This window comes from Nothobranchius furzeri, chromosome 17 (assembly GCF_043380555.1).
Source record: "Nothobranchius furzeri strain GRZ-AD chromosome 17, NfurGRZ-RIMD1, whole genome shotgun sequence".
In the NCBI taxonomy this organism is placed as follows: domain Eukaryota; kingdom Metazoa; phylum Chordata; class Actinopteri; order Cyprinodontiformes; family Nothobranchiidae; genus Nothobranchius; species Nothobranchius furzeri.
Window position 1 is genome coordinate 56,518,837 of NC_091757.1, and position 22,873 is coordinate 56,541,709.

The 22,873-nt window shown below is 41.8% G+C and overlaps 1 protein-coding gene across 1 annotated transcript; it reads left to right on the forward strand.

Moving 5' to 3' along the window:
- The first annotated feature begins 611 nt into the window (after positions 1-611).
- Positions 612-17,492, forward strand: snx18a (sorting nexin 18a). The gene is made up of 2 exons (XM_015973176.3): positions 612-2,414; positions 14,788-17,492. The coding sequence occupies exons 1-2, from the start codon at positions 953-955 to the stop codon at positions 15,039-15,041; spliced, it is 1,716 nt and encodes a 571-aa protein (XP_015828662.1). The 5' UTR covers positions 612-952; the 3' UTR covers positions 15,042-17,492.
- Positions 17,493-22,873: the final 5,381 nt, after the last annotated feature.

Consider the following 22,873-nt stretch of genomic DNA (forward strand, 5'->3'; position numbering starts at 1 on the left):
CTGCAAATACATTTGGAAAATGTTTCTCCTGGTGTGAGGTTCATGACCCCAAAAACTGTTGTAATATCATAAATTTTAGGCTGACTTATTGCCGTTTTACACATTTAAATAGAAATAATTTCCAAACAGAATATGAGATCATCAAAACAAAGTGGAAAACAATTAACAAAGAAAAATGGGGCATAAATTGTTACGTGTTGCAAATCTTAAATCAAACAGTGACAAAGTAAAATAGTTTGTTCTCGAATAAGCTAGGAGACATGCTAAAATGACAATAAAATGCTGACAAATACTGTATTAATACCAGAAAGCTGCAAGTCTAAAATGTTCAGCCAACAGTATTTTAATATATAAGCAGACTTTAACAGTTCATGCGACGATATTTGCAAATAGTTTATTTTTAACTCCTTAAACCAGAGCATGTTGTGTAAATTATGACTTTAATTGCGTAAAAGTCACTATTTTTGCAGTTTGTAAAGGGAATTTTTGATAAACGAATTTTAATTGTGTTGTAATTACATTGGTAGCAGCGGCATTTGATTGGTGCGGTCTGGGTGCATCATTGGCGCACATCTGTCGCTCCGCCTTCTATTAGCCAGCCTGGCCGACGTGCTGTAGCTGCGCAGCTCCGAAGGCAGAAGAGTCCGAGCGGAGGGAACGGAGGGCGGCAGGAGACGAGCTCAGGTCAGCGGTGTGGCAGAAAACCTTCTCAGCTCATGTCCACGCGCTGCAACCTCTGGATTTAAATCACGGCAGCCTCCGGCCAGCTTTACCTAAACAGAAAGGGACAATAGCCGGAGTCCTGCAACGCCTTCAGAAGTTTCTCCGCCGAGTTTGAGGGGTGTTTATTTATTATTCTGAGTGGACCGACCAGCCGTGAGCCCGTCCTGGTCCGCCCAGTCAGCCGTGACCGAGACCTCTGTCCTGGTTTGTCTTCCAGCTGTTGGGAATCATGGCGCTCAGAGCCAGGGCGCTTTACGACTTCAGCTCTGAAAACCCGGGGGAGCTGTCGGTGAAGGAGAACGAAGTCCTAACCTTGTACAGCGAGCAGGACATCGACGGCTGGCTCGAGGGGACGAACAGCCGAGGGCAGAGAGGACTGTTCCCCGCTTCGTATGTGGAAATCCTGAGAAACGACGCTGCTTCCTCTTCGGTTAACAGCTGCAGCACATCTGGAGAGCCCCGGTACTCTAACATCCCGGCTGGAGGCTTTGAGAGCAAAACTGAAAACTTTTCTAAACCATCTGCTCCGAGTTTTGGTACTTTTACCGTTCCCCAGCACCAGCAGCCCAGTCAGGGCAGTGATGATGACTGGGATGATGACTGGGATGACAGCTCCACTGTGGCGGATGAGCCAGGGACTGTTGCAGGAAGGTACACTGACCATGAAGGCAATGGTCCCTCCACCTACAGAGTGTCGACATCCTCATCAAGAGCTAATGCACAGCAACAGACAAGGAGCTCTGCTACAGTCGGCAGGAACCTAAACAGGTTCTCCACCTTCGTAAAGTCCGGAGGAGAGGCGTTTGTGCTCGGGGAGGCGTCGGGGTTTGTGAAGGACGGGGATAAGATCTGTGTGGTGATGGGTGAGTATGGTCCAGAGTGGCAGGAGAACCCTTACCCGTTCACCTGTACGATCGATGACCCCACCAAACAGACCAAGTTCAAGGGCATGAAAAGCTACATTTCCTATAAGCTGACGCCCACACACACACACATCCAAGTGAACAGGAGGTATAAACACTTTGACTGGCTGTACGCTCGCCTAGCGGAGAAGTTTCCCGTCATCTCAGTGCCACACTTGCCAGAGAAGCAGGCCACAGGGCGCTTTGAGGAAGACTTCATCTCCAAGAGGAGGAAAGGCCTCATATGGTGGATGAACCACATGACCAGCCACCCTGTGCTGGCTAGGTGTGATGTTTTCCAGCACTTCCTCATGTCCAACAGCACAGACGAGAAGGCCTGGAAGAAGGGAAAAAGGAAGGCGGAGAAGGACGAGATGGTCGGAGCCAACTTTTTCCTCACCATCAGCACTCCACCAGCTCCGCTCGACTTCCAGGACGTCGAGAGCAAAATAGACGGATTCAAGACGTTCACAAAAAGAATGGATGACAGCAGCTTACAGCTCAATGCCACTGTGAATGAGTTTGCTCGCAAACAGATCAGTGGCTTTAAGAAGGAGTATCAAAAAGTGGGAATGTCCTTTAAGGCCCTGAGCCAAGCCTTTGAGATGGACCAGCAGGTGTACTCCTCGGGACTGAACCTGGCCATCTCCTTCACCGGAGATGCATACGAGTCAATTGGAGAGTATTTCTCTGAGCAGCCCAGCAAGGATCTTGACCCAGTTATGGATCTTCTAGCTCTTTATCAAGGGCATCTGGCAAACTTCCCAGACATCATCCATGTCCAAAAAGGTAAAGCAACGCTGAGAAGTGATGTGTTTTATAACAGGTGGTCAATCAGATGACTTGGCTTTCTTTTGTTGCTTTTTTTAAATAATAAAACCATCATTCATGAATATTTTAAGATAATTCTGAACATGTCTGGGCAGAGTGGCAATGCTCGACCTCATTGAAGAACGTAAATATCCACAAACAGACTAAAACTTTTTATTGTGTCATTATTTCCCTCTACGAAAACTGAGAATTATGGAGGTGTAGATGAGAAAAACAACATTTCCTTCAGAAAAATTAATAAAAGTACAGAGGCAAAGTAAGCGTAAGCATATTTTAAGAAGCTTAAAGTAGAGGGGCAGTTGGGGGGGGGGGGGGGGGGGGGCAAGACAACAGTGGGGGCAGTTGCCCCCCTATATAACTGCCCCTGATTCTGCAATAAAGTGACAATGTGTAGTTTTTACCATTAATCTCTGGGAAAATCTATCAAAATGTTGTTGAAAACAAATGAAATGATAACCAGTTGTTGAAAACATTGGTGGCTTCGTAGCGTAAAACTATAAAAATCAGGTCTAAAATACACGGGAGTGGGTCAAGTCTCTGGGCTTATTACATGCAGTGTTCCCTTCTACGGGAGCTCGTGAGGACAAAACATATTTACAGATTTGTAACAGGCGGTTACGAAACTTTCGCCATTCATAAATGTTTTACACTTTTACCTCATCACTCATGTGCTTGCCACTTTGCCAGAGGTTGAACGATCTGACGAAGTACTCATTCGAAAATAGCTCTCCCAGGGATTTTTGACCCTAATGGCCATCCGTTGGTAAGGTCTTATTCAAACTAGGGCTGAACGATTTTGGAAAATAATCTAATTGCGATTTTTTGTCTTCAATATTGCAATTGCGATTTAGTTCACGATTATTTTCTCAAGGGACTTTTCTCGTTTTTCAACTAGCGGAAGCATAAAAATAAAAATGTGTAACTTGTACTGAATATAAACAAGTTTATGTATCTACATATTTATCTACATATCATATCAACAAGTTTATTTGTCTACATAAATACTCACTAGTAAAAACAAAATTTTGTATTTCAAGGTGCAATGCTTTGCAGCCAGGAGCACATCCATTGAAGGACTATAGGTATTAGCATCAATTGTGAAAATTGATTTGCAGGAAGTGTGTCCCATTTATTGAAGTATTTTGATTTTAGAGTTTTTGACGTTTTGTCCATGCAGAGCTTCCGTAGTTCAATTTCGTTCAAAGCTGCTAGCCAGTGAAGTCTCTTACAGTTTCCTAGCTTTACTAAAATATCTGTCTGTACTTATTTGATTTATAACAGTTTTTACTTTTTATTAGACTCCAAATGTAATAATTTGGCACGTTCCTAATTCGTAATTAGTAAGAATGTAATCGGCGATATTAGCATTAGTATCCCTATGGGTTTTTCAATGTATATTAGCATTGTGCTAACCACTCACTGCCAGTCAAATTGCAACCTTTGCGATTAGAAAATCTCCTTTTGTCACATCGCAATTTAATTGCATATGCAATTAATCGTTCAGCCCTAATTCAAACACAAAAATCCTGCTTGCTTGCAATGATTTACACATGTACTGCCCCCCCCCTTCCCCCCCCCATCCCAGGGAAAATACACACCATCACTTTAAATAGCTCATTGACTTCCCATGTATAAAAAATAGCAGAACGTCTAAGTTTAAATCCCAGATGTCTAAAAAGCACAGTGACCTACTCAGGTTTTTCGTACGCAAATACAAACATCTAGAGTTTCCATCGTTTAATATGCGTGTGTCGTTAAAGAGGCGGTGGTGGTGTTAAAACAGCAGTGAAATAACTAAGGTTGTGTCCAAAACAAACAGTTGTGTTTGTACTAGGTTGGCATGCTGCTGCCATTATGTTACCAACCTGCTGAATAAAGAGGGAAGCAGTCGCTTGTCTCTGTTTACTTTTCCATGAGAACACGTCTACAAAATACAACGGATCATCGGTTTTTGTTTTTGGTCTTTTAGATTTTTCATTTATCCTAACAAAACATTACTAACATTACTAAGAGTACGGTTTTGTGAAACACGCTAATGGGAAATTTCCACTAAAATTTTCTAAGGTTGCTTCATTTATTAAAAGAAGAAATGGCAACATTTTGGTCATCAAAGTGTATGCACATTGAATAACGGCAACTTTTTGGTAATATTGTCAAACTTTTACCATAAAAGTTAATGTTCATCTCAACTTTATGGAAGATTGAACACTGAAATTTGAATAAACAAAAACACAAAGAAATGCTACATTTCATTAATCCATTCAATTATTAACACAAAGATAAATACGTCCACCTGCCTTCTTATCCATTAACCAGGTTTCTGAACTTCAAGGAAGAATTGAGAAAAACATTTTTTTTCATTAGACTTTATTTTCCTGGACATTTCTATTTATATTCGCTCCAAAGCCTTCCTAGTTCTTAGTTGATCCTCATAATGTCTGACTATGTTATTACTGTAAAAACAAAAGTTAATAGGTGGGCATGTGCATATTCAATTGTAGAGTAACCAAGAGTATGCCTGGTGGCACACCATTATGATTTAATGCCATGTATGGTCTTTCCAGGGTTACGGCATATTCATAATAAACTAATGAATGGCATTCACATCCTTTACTACACAATTTCCACCAGAAATCAAGTCTAAATGTTTTTCATGCCTAAGATGTGAGAATATAGTTTGGATTTTATCTGTTCTATCATCCATGTAAACAACAACAATATGCAACTTGCATCCAACCACTCCTTTTTATGTCCAGTTAAACCCGAAGGACGGCTTTTTGAACATGAATATTGACTAATATGTGCTACCGTTCTAGTGTGAGAACTGAAGGTGACACGTGCCATACAACACGTCACATATCTGCTACTCTTCAGGTCAAAAGTAGAAATGATCAGAAGCAGTTTCTGTTTCATAAGTTTTCTGTGGACCACCGAGCCTGAGAATGTCTTGTTTGGTCCCTACAAACACTGGCTCTATTCAAGCCACAATAGGTGGTGGGGGGGGGGTGGGGGGGGGAACAGAACAGGGCTGTGTTTAGGCTGCAGTGGGACACAAACTTCCCCGTCAGCTCCAATCAAGTTTGCCACGTAGGCCAAACATGCAACCCAAATAAGGTGACAACCATTCACGCAGTCTGGTGATAAGCACAGTTTCATTCCACTAATGTGACATTCGGAAGACCTTACTTCAGGCAACGTGTTGGGGGCAGGGAGTCAAAACACACAGGAAAAGACGGGGCATACAGGAGATGAAAGGTGAGCCAGCTGGAGCACATCTTGTTTGTTATCCCTCTCCTTTTCCTTTTTTAAACATTTTAACATTCCTTCTCTTTAAATCATCAGACAAGTGATGAAACATTCCTAATTCCCTTCTATTTATAGGAAAAGCCAAATTCACTCCTTAAGAGCATTGGTGGAGACACATGGGGACACATATACACCATGGGGCTGCATGGTGGCGCAGTGGTTAGCACCGTTGCCTCGCAGCACGAAGGTTGCAGGTTCGAAACTCGGCTGCGGCCTTTCTGCGTGGAGTTGCGTGTTCTCCCCATGCATGCGTGGGTTTCCTCCGGGTTCTCCGGTTTCCCCCACAGATCACAACATGCCCTATAGGTTATAGATTGTAAGTTGCTTTGGATAAAAGCGTCGCTAAATAAATAAACATAAACATAAACATGTCCTGTAACCTTTTACAGAAAACTTCAGTTTCAAACAACCAGAACCGGGTAAGTTGTGTGCAAGCTGCACTGCCTGTCCACCACTGAACAGTTAATGAAGGCAGACTGGTACCTTCTGGTCTCTTAGCGCCACAGTTTGTCATAAGTTGCAGCTTGTAGCATGGTCCCATCTGTGGCCCATTTAAATGTAAAGGAAGTGTCAGCTAAAGTGTCTCACACCAGTGAGGTTTGTTGCTATATGTGCACCCAACCAGAGGCTAGGCCACATCCTTTGTTGTCATAAACCAAGGAGCGCATTTCCCGGCTGAGGTGGCTGCACGCTGCCCACCGGGACAGAAAGGATGCTTCTTTTTGCAATAAAGATGTCCGGGTGCATCTATCAGAACAATAAAGCATCGATCAAAGTAAAGCTCACACATGCATGCTCTTTGGTTTTGTCAGATCCGCTGTTTTGTGTCTTTGATTTTCCTAATCGGCAAACATCAGGGCAGGTTTTATGTGTCCTGGCGGCTGATGAAGCTCTCCAGAGGAAGAACTTTGACCATTAGTGAACTGATTCATCACCTGCATGGGGACCCATTAGCTATTAGTGAGCTGCTTAAAAATCAATTATAGACCCTTCTGTTGAGTTAGAAGAAGAAAACAAAAGATCTTTATTTCAACTTTATAGTTTAAATAGTTTGATATTTTTAATAGCTTTACAGTAAAATGCATGACAGCAAACTTATCTGTCTAAAGGTGGACCAGTTCTTTTACTAGAGCACATATAAAAGCCTCAACGTTCACTTTCTCTCTGACCTTAGTGTCTTTCGATTGTCACGCCCACCTATTCAGTACAGCTCCAGTAGCTCTTATAAGGTACGTCACATTTAATGATTAGAGAATGACCAGGAAGTCAAAGAAAACGACACGGATGTTGGGTTTTTCCTGCTGAGTCAGCCGAACAAACAGCACAGGTCTGTTTGATGTGTTGTTGACATATATTTACATACACTACTATTGAGAAAACAGGGACTGGAGGGATGCAGTGGGAATCGCCACCGGTCACTGGATCACTCGAGCTGTTGCGTAACCAGGGATTACGTAAGAGCTGAAACGCCTCCCTCCCTTTACAAGAGAGGACTCCCACGCTCCCACACACCCAAACAACAGTTTGTACTCAGGACTTTTCTCACTTATGTATGGCTGAATGCTGCAATATAAAACATATTTGTCACCGTCTGCGAGACTGTTACGGGGTGGGAATCGGTTGCTTTGTGCCTTTAAGGTTAAAAAGGGATGTGATAAAAATAGCGAGGTATTTCTAATGTAGCTACAAAACAGGAAAGGAAAGAGGGTAAAAAGCAGAAGTTGGAGGTTTGGGTGAAAATATTTGACACAGTATGCCGTCACAAGGGATACTTCTATGTTTATATGTATAGTAAAGGGTTATTTGACAGGTATTTAATAAGAAATCATTCCAGAGATCTAAACCACAAAGCGAGCTGCAGATCGACTTCAAGCTAACGCCTTAAACCAGCTGGTATTCTTAATCACCCTTGGTCATCAGGCCAAGTTCTCCACACTTCACTCGTTTCATTAACTTCATTTTTGTAGAAAATGGTGCTAGTCTTACTCCAAAGAACACATTTCACTTTCCAACTTGGAAATCGTGAAATAACGTGGACTAAAGTTGAAATCACCTACTTGGTACATCTAGTAAAGCGTCCTTCTTATGTGACGTGACCTAGATAGGTACTGATGGAAACATGAAATGGCCGTAAGGTAGAGGGGCGATTACAAGTGCTGAACCGCAGCGAACGGGTCACAGGTTTGCATCTCTGCAGCACCCGTAAAATGTTTTCATAGTACACACGTGTGTGTGTGTGTGTGTGTGTGTGTGTGTGTGTGTGTTAAGCTGTGGTGACAGTCTTCCGTAGCAAAACTCTTGACATATCATCAGATGAGTATACCCGTAACTGGACTTTACTCTATCAGTCTTTAAGGGGTTCTAGACTTTAAAACCACATTTAACCTTGTTTTGATTTCATTTCAGTTATTTGAGCAATTTATCATTCTTACATATTTCATATTAGTGATTTCACATCGATGTGTAGTAAAGAGAACTCTAAATGAGTAGGTCGAAAGCAAGAAAGCTAAAGTGCACCTACCACATATTCAATATATTTGAGGTCTTGTGAGTGTGCCTCTCTCTCTCTCTCTCTCTCTCTCTCTCTCATTCATATATATATATATATATATATATATATATATATATATATATATATATATATATATTAGGGCTGCACGACATTAGGAAAACCTGCGATATTCGATAACAATGATTAATATTGAGATGACGATATTACTTGCGATAAATAAAAACTTAACTCAGGAACAAAAATCAAAGAAACAATGAGCAAAGCTAAAAATGTGAGGAAAGGGAAAAAGAAAATGAGCAAGAAAAGGTGATCAGTGGATCCCGGGAAAAGCAGAATCAGCAAAAGAGCAGAACAAAGCTAACTCAGGTGTTTGCTAACCATCTAAATTAGGTGCCGTTCGCCTCGGGGGCGGGACTCTGACCTATGACAACCCACCCGATTGGCCAAATGAATGAAGAGCTCTATTTGATTTGTTAAAAAAAACATGATACTTCGTTTGACAGAATGCATCATGCGTAGCAAACATTTGAGCTGACCATTCATTGCGATATTTATCTGTTCTTTGCGATATGCATATTGTGCATGCTGATGTCGCGACAACGATATATTTACGATATATTGTGCAGCCCTAATATATATATATATATATATATATATATACACACACACAGACATATACATATATATATATATATATATATATACATATATATACATATATATGTATATATATATATATGTATATATATATATATATATATATATATATATATATATATATATATATATATATGTATATACATATATATATATATATAAATATATATATATACCGTCTCATTCAATGTGTTGTCTTTATTTTCATGACCATTTACATTGGGAGATTCTCACTGAAGGCATCAAAGCTATGAATGAACACGTGGAGTTATGTACTTAAACAAAAAAGGTGAAATAACTGAAAACATGTTTATATTCTATTTTCTTCAAAAAAGCCACTTTTTGCTCAGATTACTGCTTTGCATCACTCTCAATGAGCTTTAAGAAGTAGTCACCTGAAATGGTTTTCCAACAGTCTTGAAGAAGTTCCCAGAGGTGTTTAGCACTTGTTTGGCCCCTTTGTAAATGGTCTAGTCAATGAAAGTAGAGAAAACACATTGAATGAGAAGGTGTGTCCAAATGTTTGGCCTGTACTGTTGTATATATACACAACATATTAAAGAAACATATAAAACATATTTAAAAAGTGCAGCTCTAGGGACAGCTAAGATACTGGCGCAGAACCCTCAAGCTACCAGGCCTCTGGTAGAGGACCTGAGCTTGGAAGGATGAGATCACTCGCAGAGGGTGAGATGGGAGTTTTTATATATACATATATATGTGTGTGTGTAAATAAACTTCAGCTGTACTACATGACATTGAGTTTATGTCATATTTTCTTCTGAAGTTTGTAAGATACACGACGGAGTATACTGCCGAATATCGGCAGCTTGCATGTCAAATGAACCAAGACAAAAATCGACCTACTTTCCTATGCAAATGAACAATGTTGCATAATTGTTCTGTTTGTTCTAATATAAGTGTTGGTGGCAGTAATGCTAACAGCAGAGCAATGCTAGCTCGAGCCACCGCTAACTTCCTTGCTGGACAAGAAGAAAACGAAGAATGGTCCACATAACTTCCCAGGATGTACTGGGAATATCCAGACTGTGAATGAATACCAGATAGATTCATAGCTTTCCTATTGAGTTATCCGGGTAGCATAAAGCACAGCTGTACATAGAGTTTCTAGCTTCAGGCAGAATCATAAACCGACGAATTAGCACGGTGCTCATTTTATATTCATATCCCAGCCAAGTGTGCTAAGAAAAGCGCTCTACATTGTAGGGTTTTGTTATGGCGTTGTATTTGGCCAGTTATCAGGGATATTGTTCCATTTTGAGCCCCAACAAAGTTTCACATGCTATACAGAGGCTCAGAGAACAGTTCCCTTTGTTAAAAAGTGTTCTTTTAGGACCTCAAAGCAGAAAACTGCCCAATGTGATCATTTAAAGCTACAACGGCAGATTTGTAAAACAAGCTAGCCTAAAACATTTTTCATGCCTCTCAACAACATTCTAATGCAGAATACGTAGCTATAACTATTTAGTGGAGATGAAAGAAAAACAACAAATAATTAAAGTGCTTTTCTCACTTTTGTCTGAAAATTTTAGCCAATAGTACGGTTCGATCCAAAACCAATTACTGGCCATCCTGTTGTTACTGTCAGGTTGTATTTGGTCATTTTGAGACTCAACAACATTTTGTTGTAGGACCCCATGACTCTTGTTCTTTTGGGGAAGCTAAAAAAAAAGGTTTCTGGGATACTGACAGGGTTAAAGGTCACTTGGTTCAGTCTTGTTTCACATTTCAGGAAACTCGTAGGCAGAACCAGAGACTCAGCTGATTGCTGGTGACTCAGCGTGCATTAAAAAAAAATCCAATGACAGGCTGATGCAAGAAGTTTGACTTCATGCCTCACAGGTGCAGAATACACGTCCGAAGCTCTATAACACCAGAGGATTATATGTATCTGTTGGCTATGCTTAACGTACTTAATATTCTTAGTTTGAACAGCTACTTTATGCCACTTTCAACACTTCAATGTGTTACGAAGAATTGTGCACAGTTACGCAGGATTTTGGCAGGTTAAACAAGTTTTGAATAATTTGGTTTGCCAAATGTCAAAAAAGGGAGAAACACGGGTTTTGTCTAAGCAACAGTCAAAACAAGAGAGAAGAAAAGGGACCTGGAGCTTCAAGTTTTAACAAGTTTGTAAAAAATTCACCAAATGATGTACGGGATCTGCGGTTGTCTTTCAAACTGTCTTTGCTCGCTATTGGACAATGACAAACACGTGACGTACTCACCGCCACAGATGTCAGTCAGCAGGGCAGTCTGCCATACACTGTCAAAGAAGATGATAATACATAGATTTTCTAAAGAAAAGGCTTCAGTCAGTCTGCTCTTGACTCAAAGAAAAGCCCAACAAACCACTAGAGTGCTGTGATTGGATAGAGTGCTGTGATCGACTCACCAGACCGATAGAGTGCTGTGATTGGCTCACCCCAACAATAGAGCGCTGTGATTGGCCCACCAAACCGCAAGAGTGCTGTGATTGGCTCACCACACTGATGGAGTGCTGTGATTGGCTCACCAGACCGATAGAGTGCTGTGATTGGCTCACCCCAACAATAGAGCGCTGTGATTGGCCCACCAAACCGCAAGAGCGCTGTGATTGGCTCACCAGACCGATAGAGTGCTGTGATTGGATAGAGTGCTGTGATTGGCTCACCAGACCGATAGAGTGCTGTGATTGGCTCACCCCAACAATAGAGCGCTGTGATTGGCTCACCAGACCGATAGAGTGCTGTGATTGGCTCACCCCAACAATAGAGCACTGTGGTGACTCACCAGACCGATAGAGTGCTGTGATTGGCTCACCCCAACAATAGAGCGCTGTGATTGGCCCACCAAACCGCAAGAGTGCTGTGATTGGCTCACCACACTGATGGAGTGCTGTGATTGGCTCACCAGACCGATAGAGTGCTGTGATTGGCTCACCCCAACGATAGAGCGCTGTGATTGGCCCACCAAACCGCAAGAGCGCTGTGATTGGCTCACCAGACCGATAGAGTGCTGTGATTGGATAGAGTGCTGTGATTGGCTCACTAGACCGATAGAGTGCTGTGATTGGCTCACCCCAACAATAGAGCACTGTGGTGACTCACCAGACCGATAGAGTGCTGTGATTGGCTCACCAGACCGATAGAGTGCTGTGATTGGCTCACCAGACCGATAGAGTGCTGTGATTGGCTCACCAGACCGATAAGAGTGCTGTGATTGGCTCGCCAGACCGATAGAGTGCTGTGATTGGCTCACCAGACCGATAGAGTGCTGTGATTGGCTCACCAGACCGATAGAGTGCTGTGATTGGCTCGCCAGACCGATAGAGTGCTGTGATTGGCTCACCAGACCGATAGAGTGCTGTGATTGGCTCACCAGACCGATAGAGTGCTGTGATTGGCTCACCACAACGATAGAGCGCTGTGATGACTCACCAGACCGATAGAGTGCTGTGATTGGCTCACTAGACCGATAGAGTGCTGTGATTGGATAGAGTGCTGTGATTGGCTCACCAGACCGATAGAGTACTGTGATTGGCTCACCACACTGATGGAGCGCAGTGATTGGATAGAGTGCTGTGATTGGCTCACCAGACCGATAGAGTGCTGTGATTGGCTCACCCCAACAATAGAGCGCTGTGATGACTCACCAGACCGATAGAGTGCTGTGATTGGCTCACCCCAACAATAGAGCACTGTGGTGACTCACCAGACCGATAGAGTGCAGTGATTGGCTCACCAGACCGATAGAGTACTGTGATTGGCTCACCACACTGATGGAGCGCAGTGATTGGATAGAGTACTGTGATTGGCTCACCAGACCGATAGAGTGCTGTGATTGGCTCACCCCAACAATAGAGCACTGTGGTGACTCACCAGACCGATAGAGTGCTGTGATTGGCTCACCAGACCGATAGAGTACTGTGATTGGCTCACCACACTGATGGAGCGCAGTGATTGGCAAGACTGTTCGGGCATGCTGAGGCTCAAATGGAGCGTACTTACACCGGCATGCAGGACAAAATCATTTTGCTTCGGTTTCTGTCCATCTAGATTTCTAGGCTACTTAAAACAAGCATTTTAAATAGTTTTTGATGCATTATTTGCTGCAAGAAGCTTAAAACCTCTAAATAAGTTGCTGGCTGGCTGGTGTTCACTTTTGATCATCATCTTTGACTTCATATTTGGCTCACCTTTGCCCAACTTCACATGCAACACCAAACCCACCGTCTGTTTGCTGCTGATGTTTCTTCCCTTAACCAAACAGAAAACATCACCTTCTGATGTTTGTGCTTTGTCCTTCTGTCTGTTGCTGTTGCAGCGTGACTAACGTTTGTTACTGCATGAAGTGTGTGTGTGTGTGTGTGTGTGTGTGTGTGTGTGTGTGTGTGTGTGTGTGTGTGTGTGTGTGTGTGTGTGTGTGTGTGCGTACGTGTAAAACTGGAGTGTTGCAAACATTGTGCTTCTCTGCCTTGACCACAAGAGTCAACCACGGTGATATGATGATGCATTTAGAAACGTCTTGAGAAAAGGCTGATAAAACTGTCGTTTTAAATGTGTTGTACAAGATACGCTGTTGAATCTGTACAGCTATTCTATTTTTATATTACTGATTACATTGCAGATCATTTTAAAATGAATCCTTTATTTCAGTCGTGGGTAGAAAAAAATGTTCTTAGTTAATTGAATTTGGTAACATTTTGTATTTATGAAAATCATAAGAAAGTTTTTTTTGTCAGACTTCCTAAAATCCAATTGTTATCAGCAAATGTCAGCTTTTGTTTTTCTGATGACGCATTTAAAGGGAGACATAACAAAAGTATATCTTTAAAAAGGAACGCAGATAAATCATCGTTTTATCTCAGAAATTGTGTCTATAATGATCTAAAGTTCAAATTGTAATGAAAATATAGTGTTTTAGTGATTATAAAGCTTCAATGTCATCTAATTTGGTGCCACGAGTCATTAAAAGCATTTTATATCATATTGAAGTAAAGTTCTCTTAAATGCTGCAGCTCGATGTTTTCACGCACGTGCAGCTGTCAGCTAAGTCTGACGAGAGGAAAGAAACTAGGGCTGCACAATATATCGCAAATATACCGTTATCGCGGTATCAGCACGCGCAATACGCATATCGCAAAGAACGGATAAATATTGTAATGAATGGTCAGCTCAGATGTTTGCTACACATGATGCGTTCTGTCAGTCAAACGGAAGCATGATGTTTTTTAACAACTCAAATGGAGATCTTCACCCATTTGGCCAATTGGGTGGGTTCTCATAGGTTAGATGCCCGCCCCCAACACTTCATTTAGACGGTTAGCAAACACCTGAGTTAGCTTTGTTCAGCTCTTTCTGCTGATTCTGCTTTTCCCGCCTTTTCTTGTTCATTTTCTTTTTCCCTTTTCTCACATCTTTTGCTTTTCTCATTTTTATGATTTTTTTTGTCATATTTTAAGTGAAGTTTTTATTTATCGCAAGTAATATCATCATCGCAATATTAATCACTGTTATCGCTTATCGCAGGTTTTCCTAATATCGCGCAGCCCTAAAAGAAACGAATTATTCAGTGCTTTATCATTACATTCAAAAACTCATTTATTATGCAAATCATGCCACACATTAAATGGGTGGAGGTTTTTGAGTGACTTCCTGTTATAGAAGTGTTAGGAGTTCCCTCAGGTTCTCAGGAAGCCTCAAACACAAAATAATCACCTTCAGGTCACATTTGGTTTAAGATGTTCTTAAAATCTATTTTTAGGTGATTTGTTTTGTTTACTTTCTGGGCGTGTTTGAAAAATAAGGGGAGAATAAAAATCTGAAATTTGTGCTTTTTGTGGTGTCCGACCAGGAGCCCTGACGAAGGTGAAGGAGAGCCAAAAGCACGTGGAGGAAGGCAAGATGGACCGGACGCAGGCGGAAGGCATCCACGAACGCTGCAACATCATCTCCTGCGCCACGCTGGCTGAGATCCAACACTTCCACCAGATCCGCGTGCGAGACTTCAGGGCCCAGATGCAGCACTATCTCCAGCAGCAGATTGCTTTCTTCCAGAAAGTCACGGGCAAGCTAGAGGAGGCTCTGAAGAAGTACGACAACGTGTAACAGACGGCTTCGTGACGGAGCCCGTCGGTCTGATGACGAACGTCCGCGCTCTGCCCGTGATGAGCAGCCTTGGGGACTTTGGCGAGAAGCGCCTGCTGGATGCTGCTGGGCGAGAGTGAGCTCGAGTCACTGAGTAAAGTGTTTGTATTTGTTCTTTCTCACCCAGGCTGCCACTTCTGGTGGCCACGCTCTGGGGTGTGCTCGTGTTTAAGGGAGGATGTGTACGCATCGCTAGCTTTAACACACAGATGTGTTCAGGTATCAAAATGAGAATCAGATGAAGTGAATCAACTCTATGAACTGCAGAGAGAGAGAGAGCGAGAGCGAGAGCGAGAGAGAGAGAGAGAGAGAGAGAGAGAGAGAGAGAGAGAGAGAGAGAGAGAGAGAGAGAGAGAGAGAGAGAGAGAGAGAGAGAGAGAGAGAGAGAGAGAGAGAGAGAGAGAGAGTCTGCCAGCGTTTTTAGCCTTATGAACACTGGTCTTGAGTGATTGATGAATCGACTACTATTCTGGGAGCAGAGACGTTCTTGTGGCCAATGCAATGCCTTCAGGAGACCGAGACCCCCCCCACCACACACACACACACACACACACACACACACACACACACACCTGGAGGAATTCTCAAACAAACAGAGCATCGTGTTTACGGACTCCCCACTGAGCAGCCACTATCACCCTCATCTTTCTGTGCCTTTTTGTTACTAAATACTTAAAAAAAACTGTATTTAACTTTATTTTTAAAAGGTGTATTTGTTACAGCAAGTTTTTTGTTTGTTTGTTTGTTTGTTTACATAATCTGACTTCCTCATCCACGAGGCTCCTGGACACAGCAGCACCAGAATCAGGGAACACCCGCTTTGACGAGGAGTGAAACTCTTGCTTTACTCACCGTTGCACATCGACGCGCTTGAGCTGGTTTTAGATGACACGTTCTACACGTTTATCTGAATTTGCTAAACAAATTTTAGGATTTGGTTCCGAGTCAGCCGAAGGGCTCTGCACCAGATTTTCCACCGGTTCCTTTGATACACAAAGTACGGACAGTTCTGATGTTTCCATGATCAGGGTGTCCGCGGGGTTTTAAAAAGTATTAAAAAGTGATAAATAAAAATAGTCAAATTTAAGGCCATTAAAAGTGTTAAATTTGGTCTCAGAGGTATTAATTTTTCCAAGTTAGGTATTATTTTTTTCAGACTATCAGATGTCATGTTCTGAACATCGACATAGAAATATATTCCGAATGAAATGTTTTGAACGATTATAAAAATAAAACAAGCCGATTATTTACTCCTCCCACTTGAGCTGCCCTGAGTTACAAATGAAGCGCTCCGTTGCCAACTTAGCGACTTTGATGCTATTTCTAGCAGCTTTTCAGACCCCTTCTTGACTTTTTAAATCTTAAAAGTACCTAGCGAACACCTCAGAAACATCTCTGGTAGCTCTTAGCTACTTTCTGGATAACTGTCGTCGACATTTCCTGCTGCAGGTTAGCTAAACACTCCGCCTGCACTCCGGACCGTTCTTCAGGACATTAGGAAAGGGAATGATGTAGTGACGTGTCAGTCGCTAAAGAAACAGCTCTCGGAGCCGGCTCCTTGTTGGAGTAACCAGAGTGAGTGACACACACACCGCACCTGCGGACTCCTGAGCCGCTAAAAATGGCTAAATGTGCGCGTGCGGCACGCTAAACACACGTGCAGCTTGCCCCGATTGCTGTGAGACCGGGTTGGGGGTGGGGGGTGCAGCTGTGGTTGGGACAATTATTACATTAACTGATGGACTTGTAAATAAATAGTTTATAAATAAGGTAGAAATAAGTTCTTCACGCTGATAAATAATAACTAATCTCTCTGAGGACACGGTGCTAGTGCACTCTCCTACAGCACCTTGACATGACTCAATAAATGCTATGCAACATTTTGTGAACATCAATTTATTTGCATGTATTTGTTATAAATGCCGCTGTATAATTCTTGCTGTCAGTATTTGCAAGATATTGGTATTTGGGTCTGTACTGGTTAGACTTAAATGAGTTAAACCAAGGTCTATAGCCCTTGGGTCATACACTATGAGCTATAAGTATATTGGTCTTTTTATACTGGAATCAGGAGTTATTTTAGTGATCATCTTGTTTCTTATTTATTTTTGTCCTGATTGTGCCCTGAGCAGTTTTATGACTGAATAAAAACAAATAAAAAAAATCTACATAAATTGAAAAATCGTCTTAAATAATCGAGATCTCAATTTCAGTCACAATAATCGTGATTATTGTTTTAGCCATAATTGAGCAGCCCTACTTTAGCATATCCGGTCACATTATGATGACGTCATATTCAGTGGTCGTTCTGCATCATTTCAGGCCCCGTGGTCAACTGTCTGAACTGCTGAACAGAAGTGCCTGGCTTATTTTCTAAGTAAAATAAATATGTGCAATACGTTGTCAACATCAGTGAGTCTCTAAGTTTATTCTTTTTGTATGTTATATATGTTAAAATACGTGTAAATAGGTCGCTGATTAACACTTGCAATTAAGTGTTGTGATGGTTTTAAAAAAATTCTGAAGGTAGTAAAAAAAAGTATTAAAAAGTAGTAAATTTTACTTAAGGATTGCTGTATATACCCTGATGATGCATCACGAAGATTTTTATTGTAGAAGACACGCAAATTAAAGTCCTCCACTGAAAGATGTCGGCTGGTCCTGTGTTGTTGTTTTCCAGACAAATAAATTAGTTATAAAATATTATTTTTGTCATTTCTTCTCTAACTGGTTGTGAAGCAGCCGTTTGTGCAAGTGGAGCGGCAGAGTTACAGAACAAACCAGCAACATTTGTTATCTCCCACAGATAAGACTTCGGCTTCGGATATCTGATCTGCTCTGTTCTTTGTGATGACATCACTACGACATGCTGACACCATCGTCTTTTGAAGTTAGGTTCAGATAAGAAAAACGTGTCTCCAGGTCAACAATCATCGTTTTTGTCCGACGTTGGCTGACGTTTGTTCCGTCAAACATCTTATCAAGTTCTTCTAGAAGGCCACACCTGATACCAGTTACCAGTTTTACTTTCTTTCTTTTTAAATGGCGCTTTTCTTTGCCATAACAGCCTCAAATAAGGATCCCCTTTTATTTTATTCTAGCACAGCGTTTAAAACATGTTATTAAACTCCAAACATAAGACTGACTATTACAAGCTCAGTATTTACTCCTTTTTTAAAAATGTAATTTGGTTTATGCCTTAAAAATTAAATCCGGATCTTAACTTTCAGGAATGGGAACAAAAGAGGAAAAGTAAACATTCCTATCAGCCATCTTAATACGGGGTGCCTTTTGTAGAATGAAAAATTCAAACATTTACAGCTACTTTTTTCATTATCATAACTTGTGGTGATAAGCTCAAATGTAGCCACAGCTGCCCTGGGTCTTGCCCAAGGACACTGTGACTGATATGGACAGAGCCTGGGTTCGAACCGGTAACTGAATGATTACGGGACAAACTCCTAGTCCCCAAGTCACTGTGTTTATAGTCTGTCACAGGACAAAGATTTAATTATTATCAGGTCATTCAGACGTTTACATGTCAGCGGTTCCAACTAAATATTCAGCTTGAGTCTAACTATTTAGTTTCAAAAATAACATTCAGATGCGTATTAAATATTTAGTTTTGAAAGAAAATATTCAGATCTTGAATATTTATTTAGCAAATAAAAAATTTTTAGCTGCAAATTAAATTTTTGATTGGAAATTAATATTTAGTTTGGAACTAAACATTCATCAGTGGGGGACGCTCCAGGAGTATGGGGTGGGTGGCCTTTTGTTATGGGCGATTCAGTCTGTTTACCAGAGGAGCGTGAGTTTGGTCCGCATAGCCGATAGTAAGTGGGACCTGTTCCCGGTGAGGGTTGGACTCCGCCAGGGCTGCCCTTTGTCACCGGTTCTGTTCATTACCTTTATGGACAGAATTTCTAGGCGCAGCCGTGGTGTGGAGTGTGTCGAGTTTGGTGGCAGGAGAATCTCGTCTCTGCTTTTTGCGGATGATGTGGTCCTCCTAGCTTCATCCAGCTCTGACCTTCAGCTCTTGCTGGGTAGGTTCGCGGCCGAGTGTGAAGCAGCTGGGATGAGGATCAGCACCTCCAAATCTGAGACCATGGTTCTCGACCGGAAAAGGGTGGCTTGCCAACTCCGAGTCGGGGGAGAGGTCCTACCTCAAGTGGAGGAGTTTAAGTATCTCGGGGTCTTGTTCACGAGTGAGGGTAGGAGGGATCGTGAGATCGACAGGCGGATTGGTTCGGCGTCTGCAGTGATGCGGACGCTGAGCCGATCTGTCGTGGGGAAGAGGGAGCTGAGCCAGAAAGCCAGGCTCTCGATTTACCGGTCGATGTACGTCCCAATCCTCACCTATGGTCATGAGCTTTGGGTAATGACCGAAAGAACAAGATCGCGGATACAAGCGGCCGAAATGAGTTTCCTCCGTAGGGTGGCCGGGCTCAGCCTTAGAGATAGGGTGAGGAGCTCGGACATTCGGGAGGGACTTGGAGTAGAACCGCTGCTCCTCCGGATCGAAAGGAGCCAGTTGAGGTGGTTTGGGCATCTGGTCAGGATGGCTCCTGGACGCCTCCCTGGGGAGGTGTTTCGGGCATGTCCTGTCGGCAGGAGGCCCCCGGGTCGACCCAGGACACGTTGGAGAGGTTACATCTCCAATCTGGTCCGGGAACGCCTTGGGGTCCTGCCGGAGGAGCTGGTGGAGGTGGCCGGGGAGAGGACGGTCTGGAGCTCCCTAGTTGGGATGCTGCCCCCGCGACCCGGACCCGGATAAGCGGAGGAAGACGACGACATATTCATCAGAGCTAAATATTTAGTTTGGGACTGAATTTTACAGATGTATGAATGACATGGTGAAAATATGAGTTGGACGAATGAATGCCCTTTTTTTTCTTGTGACAGACTAAATAACAGAAAATACTTCTGTAAGTTTTGACCGTTTAGCTTTACAAGCAGTACCCTGCTGTTTAAAACACCTACAAGATTGTGTTATGAAGCTTATAGACAACAACAGCAAACTGCTCTGCATGTTTCCTTGGCTGCGTCCCTGGAGGATTGGCATGCTGCGTCTGGGTTTCAGCCTCTGCTTTCAGATCCGCTGACAGGACAGAGGTCAGCCCGCCATCTGGGACATCTGGTCACCGTCAGAAGTGTCACCGTGGAGACACTGCAAACTGGAATAACATCTTTTTATCATCTCCAGCTCTTCTAACCATGAGGACGATGGGATTTTCTGCAGACAGAGAAAGCATCTTCTTGTTGGAGACAAATGTTCCCCGTTCAGCGTTACAATGTGAATACGTTGCGAGTCATCTTCCTTGGACAAGATTCCACTTTGATGGACGTGGCGCTGGGCTGAAGGTAAAAGCAGCAAGTTTAATCACAGCTGGTTGTGTTTACATGTTATGCTCTGTTAAACTGTAACTTTTATTTAGCTTTTTAATCATTTCCTTGACTGTTGGAGAGCTAATGCAGAGAAAATACTTTCGACAAGCTGAGCCTGAGCAAAGATGTGATAATAGTTTTTAATACTTTCTAAGGGTCTACACATATTACGGTAGTTTGTCTGCTGCATTACAGGAAGAGTACATGTTTTCCGTCTTCCTGTTATAGTTCAGAACGTTACAATTGACTTATTATTTGCTTCACACATACAATTCACTGTAATACCGAGCTGTTGGTAATTGGAGAACGTGGCTTGACATATCTTTAGAGCGGACTATTTGCTTCTAATTCACCGTTAGCATTGTTAGCTCAACGTTAGCCTCTAGCCTGCTTCACCTGATATTAGAGTTCAACAAAGGATGCGGTGGCTTCTTTGGGGTACAAGGAATATCTTCTGGGTCGCTCCTGTTTACTGGTTTTGGATCTTTAAACAACTGTGGAGCTTTTTGCCTGCTCGTGTTGAATGACAAATGCCTGGGACGCTGGGTTAGCTCGCTGCAGATCCTGCTACCTCACAAACTTAGAGTGTGAACAGTAACCACATCCCACTTTTGTTTTTTTTTCATAAGGAGAAAAACTGACAACCCCCCAGTGAGAATGATGGAGGAGGTGAAAGAGCAATATACAAGACGAGAGGATTTGGTGATAATGGGACTAGAAACCTGACACAGAAGCTACACAAAAGCAGTAGCAAATCATGACTCAGCAGAAGGTGCTTCAGATAAAGAACTTGAGACACTAGAACAGCAAGTCGTTACTTTTCTGCACAGTAAGAACATAACTATTCAAAGAGATGCTATTTCAATTTGTCATGCACTGCCTAAAAATTTTGAGAAAGCTAAATCAACTATTATTGTAAGGGTTACCAGCAGAAAACAAAGAAACAGCGTTCTGTTACAAGCAAACAAGCTAAGAGGCACCAATGTGTACATAAATGAACATTTAACCAAAAAAGAAAAAGGGACAATAGCTAGAGAGGCACGGATGCTAAAGAAGCAGAAAAAAAATTGTAGCTACATAGACAAGGAACGGGAGTGTATGGATCAGAGAACAAGAAGGGTCACAGGCTAGGATAATAAAGGAGCTGGGAGAACTGGAAAAATTTAATAAACAGTGAAAGTTGGAAGAGGAATGTAGAATCAAGTAAAATCTCATATAACATCCCATAAATGAAATACAAGTAAACCGCAACTCAAGCATATGGACATAACAACAAATACTTATGAGGAACTAGAATACTAGATATATGACCCTGGAAAGGAACTAGAACATAATTTGTACATACATATGAATAATAAATGTGAATATTTTAGTGAACAAGAACTACGTGATTCAGTTCTGACAGAAGGTACACTCTCGATCATTCACTTCAATAGTAGAAGTTTGTATTGCAATTACTCTAAAATATTGGATTATTTAACACAAAATAAAAAGCCCTTTCAAATCATTGCTATAACAGAAACATGGTTAAAAGAAGGAGATGAGGAGGAGGTACAAATAGACGGGTATGAAATGTACTTTATGAATCGGAATAATAAAAGAGGAGGTGGTGTTGCACTGTATGTATGTCACAATTTAAAAAGTAAAGTCATTCATAACATGTCAACAGCCATCCAAGATGTCATGGAAATGATCACTATTGAAATAATCTCTGAAAAGACAAAAACATAATAATAAGTTGTATCTATAGAGCGCCTGGATCTTGTGTAGAAACATGTACAAATACAATTACTGAGATGTTGAGTGGAATCTGTAACAAGGAAGTATTTCTCTGTGGGGACTTTAATGTTGACCTGGAAAATGTAAACAATTCAAAGACAGCAAACGACTTCATAAATTCAACGTCTCTACTGGGTCTGTTTCCACTGATAACGAAACCAACAAGAACTGACGCGCATAGCTCAACAATTATAGATAATATATTTACTAATGCTTCAGAGGGGATAGACAGAAGTGGAATAGTGATGACTGATATCAGTGATCATCTGCCAATTTACACAGTCTATAAAAATCACCAGATCAAAAATCAACAGAAAATGGAAAAACTTATAAGGGACAGGTCACAAAACGCTATAGACGCACTAAAAAGAGATCTGGAACAACAAAACTGGGATGAAGTATATGTTGATGATGTAAACTTGGCTTACAATTCTTTTATAGGAATCGTATGTAGTCAATATGACAAAAACTGTAAAACAAAAACTCAAACAAAAAGAGGGAGGATGACCTGACCTAACATTACTTGTGGTGTACCACAAGGGTCGGTATTGGGCCCTAAACTATTTATCATTCATATAAATGACATTGTTGAGGCATCCAATATATTAAAATGCACCTTATTTGCA

Excerpts from the sequence above, each read along its gene's own strand:
- snx18a (XM_015973176.3), top strand. The coding sequence starts at position 953 with ATGGCGCTCAGAGCCAGGGCGCTTTACGACTTCAGCTCTGAAAACCCG. Across the intron at positions 2,415-14,787 it reads CATCATCCATGTCCAAAAAG|GAGCCCTGACGAAGGTGAAG; the intron begins GTAAAGCAACGC and ends GTGTCCGACCAG.